The 3,952-nt window shown below is 46.7% G+C and overlaps 1 protein-coding gene across 1 annotated transcript; it reads left to right on the forward strand.

Annotated features, from left to right (window-relative positions):
- Nucleotides 1-1,363: 1,363 nt before the first annotated feature.
- LOC126842837 (glutamic acid-rich protein-like) lies at nt 1,364-3,241 on the forward strand. The gene has a single exon (XM_050580022.1). The coding sequence runs from the start codon at nt 1,487-1,489 to the stop codon at nt 2,843-2,845; it is 1,359 nt and encodes a 452-aa protein (XP_050435979.1). The 5' UTR covers nt 1,364-1,486; the 3' UTR covers nt 2,846-3,241.
- Nucleotides 3,242-3,952: the final 711 nt, after the last annotated feature.

The following is a 3,952-nucleotide window of genomic DNA, read 5'->3' on the forward strand; positions in this document are numbered from 1 at the left end:
AGAAATGTTCTAAAAATCGATTAGCACACGGTATCCGCGTGGTCAAGTGCCTACACGAATGACACAATGACGTTTCTGAAACAACGTCGTGGTTTTTTTAAAAATAAATAGCCTTATCATAACAGTTTATCACTATAGTGCTGTGTCATCCGATCGACCTAAGTAGAGACATAGCAGTCGAGTGTACCTATATATTATTTCTACTACACACGGTGCACAGCTTGTCTGGAATACTATACTAATAACAATAATTAATTACCTACCCCCCCGCGTACCAGCACGTGATGCGCATAATATTATTATAATTATTATTTTCAGTGGTCGCTTATATTGTTTCATTGGCGCTCTATTGAACAGACGATTAATTCTTTCACATAGTATAAATAATTGCCTGACGAACAATTATGTTGTCAGGTGACGTTTCGATATAGCGGTATTATTAAACGGAGGCTCACCTATAAAAAGGGTTAAGTTGTGACTTTTTTTACCCCCCAAAAGTGAATTTATCATATAACACACCGGGTGTGTGTCACGCATAATTCGTACACGTATGATATGTAGCGCGTGCTAGGTACTTGCCGTGCATATCCACAACAAACGCATGTCACCGTGGTCTATCATTATGCAAATATTGCTCCATTACACCATATGGACGTTTAATCGTGTTCATATTTCATACAACAATAATAACAGTGTGTGTAGCGGCCGTCCGAATATGCGATATCGCTTCTAATTGGTATTCATCGCGCGCAAAGGCCGGCCGACCAGAAAACCGTAATTGTTTATTGTGTTGTGGCGTGTGTTTGAAAGACGAAACGCGCAGAAAAGCGCAAAAGTCAGGTTTCTTGCGCGCGTTATGCAACGATGACCGATAAAAAAATAAATAGGTAATCCACGGTTCATCGGTTTCATCGGATGGTCCAAGGCTCGCACGGCGAAATGCATCGGCAGACACGGGCGTACCCTTGACGATATTCCGGCTGGTTCGCTTTCCCCCGTCGAAAGAAATAATATGTACATATATATATATATATATATAGACACACACGGCGTACACACTCGTGACCTCATGCGAGTGACCCTGGACACACCCGAGCCCCGCCGACGGGGAGGCAGGGGAGAGAAAAATACAGGTACACATAAACGTTTGTCCTTGGCGGCGGACCTACGGATGATTTCTCGTGGAGAATTTTCCAAAAACAAAATTTCGCAACCGATTCGTCTCGAGCCAACGACCATCGGCATCGCGTTCGGGTTTCGCCCAAGTACTACGGGGCGGATGGGGGGGGACGTCCGGGATATTTAAAAGTGGAAAATCGGATATGCGCCGCCAGTATATGCGAACCGTTCCGGCCTGGTATTGCGTGTTGTACCTTATAATATTGTATTGTTGTTGTTGTTTTTTTTTTTTACCACTATTATTAGGTTCTGTGCAGTTTGTCGATTTTCCGCATTTTTCCGGCGGTGACAGTAATTTATTATTATCATGTTCGCGATCAAGTGCGCTACCGTGTTGGCCGTCTTGTGGCCGATCCTGGCGGCGGAATGCTCGTCGCTGCTGACGGCCAGGCACAAGCGGCAGCTGTTGCAGAACAAGTACGCGGGACTGGGCGACAACGTGGAGATCCTGCCGGTCGGCGACACATCCGGGGTGAGTAGTTCCTATAGCGTTGTCGAGACGTCCAAGTCACCCAGAAAGGAGTACAACACGTACGGCCTGTACACGTCCAAGCGCGCACAGCCCGACTCGCAGCCGGACAACTCGGAGTACAGGACCCACAAGGACAGACCGGTAAGGCCGGCCAAGGCGGGCCGGGACGAACCGCAGTCGGCGTTTAGGTTCCCCGAGGACGGCAGGCCGTCGTCCAGACAGCAGCAGCAGTCCAAGGAAGCGTTCAAGTACGACGACCAGCTGGACACGGTGCTGAAATCGGCTCCCGAGCAGCAAAAGAGGCCGGCGGCGCTGGTGCCCACTAACCGGAAGAGGTACAAGCCCAAGAAAAGCGCGTCCCGGGAGAGGGGCGACGAGGAGACTTTCGAAGAGACCAAACGGGCGCCGAAAAACATCAAAGACATCGTCGAGGAACGGCCGGCCGAGAGCAAGATCTCGCGCGACCTGAACGACGAGGGCAGCCGGTACATCGGGCACGGCGCCAGCGGTTACGGTGGCGGCGAGGACTTCGAAAAGGACAAGCACTACGAAAAGGAAGCGGGCCAGAAGTTCCTGGAGGGCCACAAGTCGGAGGAGGGCGAGAAGGCGGAGAAGGCATTCAAAAACGAGGAGGCGTACGAGAAGGGCGAGAAGGAGGACTTCGGCAGCGACGAAAAGCGCTCGGAGGTGGCGGAGAAGGCGGGCGAGAAGAAGGGCCACGTGGACCAAGCCAAGCACTACGGCGAGGCGTTCCAGGGCAACCAGGGTGAGAAGGGCATCTCGGTGGTCAAGAAGGGCGGCCACAAGAAGGGCAAGAAGACGTCCGGTTTCCACAAGGTGCACCACAAGGACGAGTACAAGAAGGACGAGGTGTTCTACGACGAGGCGCACGACGGCGACGAGCACGAGGAACACCAGCACGAACACGAGAAGCACGCCAAGGAGAAGGGCGGCAGCGAGAAGAAGGGCCACTCCGACACGGGCTACCACGAGAGCCACGGGTCCAAGAAGGCCGAGAGCGACCACGGTAAGAAGTACGAACAGGCCAAGGGCCACAAGTCCGAGGCCGGCGAACAAGCTCACCACGGCCAGCATTCCGAGTTCGCCAAGAAGGGAGGCGTCAAGGAGGGCGAAAAGTACGGCCATACCGACGCGGGCGGTGGCAGCCACTTCGAGAAGGGCGGATTCTTTTAGGCCTGACCGCCGCGAGGTGCACGCGGTTTCCCCTTTGCTTGTAGGAAAACATTCCTTTAATTTACCTCTGACATGTAACCTCATCTTACCGTTGGGCAATTGTTATTTTCTACATTGTTTATTAAGTTTTTTTTTCTTATTGTATGTTTCCTACCATGTAGTCTTAACGAATAAGTGTTGTGTAAAGTAATAATAATTATTATTAATATATAATATTATTTTATGTATTGTGTGTGTACCGTGTTTTTACTACAATCGTCAGCGATCGCAATTATTCGGTTTGGGTATTTCATTTAATTATTGAATATTATATGTATTTTTTAAGTGCCAATTAGTCAGTTAAAGGTCAATTGCCAAATGGATAGGCAGAACATTGACTTGAAAACTTATCCGACTCGGTACCTAAAACTTCATTGCGGTTATATCTTTAAATAACTAATTAGCTAATTTATTTCTAAAATATCTATACCTATTATTTATTATTAGAAAATATCACAAAAATAAACATGAACTCAATACAAGTATTTTATCATCGTACACGTTTGATGTGTAATTTTGTTTATTTGTTTTTAACCGAAAGAAAAGCGTACCTACCTTTTTTTTTTTTGAACGAGGCCATTAAAATTTTTAATTTTCTAAAAATATATAAACAAGGTCGTGGGAATAGCTGTTGCAATATAGATGACAAACTATGTAGAGTCTGCGATGGCTCTTTTTTCATGACGTGCTCACTATATTACGGTCGTATTACTATCGTATTTATAGTGTTATTATTTTTGAATTTAATTTCATATATTTTATTCGAGTTCACTCATAGAGAATATAATAATATGTTAAGTGACCCCCGTCGTTGATGTTTATCTCGGCTTCGGATGCGCATAAATTGGAATATCGTGTTACCGCGTCTATATATATACCACACTGCACCGCATATATAATAGGTACAATAGTATAGTTTTTCTTTACACACATACATTTCCTTCGTCGTCTACCCCCCCCCTCCCCCTTGGAGACTTACCTATGGGCACATAAAATATATATTGTAGTTTGGTTATGATTTTCAAAAAACCGACGTGGCGTACGCACACACACACCGAGAGATATACC

The sequence above is a fragment of the Adelges cooleyi genome, unplaced genomic scaffold (assembly GCF_023614345.1).
Source record: "Adelges cooleyi isolate 19-005CV unplaced genomic scaffold, UGA_ACOO_1.1 ACOO_flye_CR_arks_rails_tigmint_CR_PRNA_574, whole genome shotgun sequence".
In the NCBI taxonomy this organism is placed as follows: Eukaryota; Metazoa; Arthropoda; class Insecta; order Hemiptera; family Adelgidae; genus Adelges; species Adelges cooleyi.

Excerpts from the sequence above, each read along its gene's own strand:
- LOC126842837 (XM_050580022.1), top strand. The coding sequence starts at position 1,487 with ATGTTCGCGATCAAGTGCGCTACCGTGTTGGCCGTCTTGTGGCCGATC.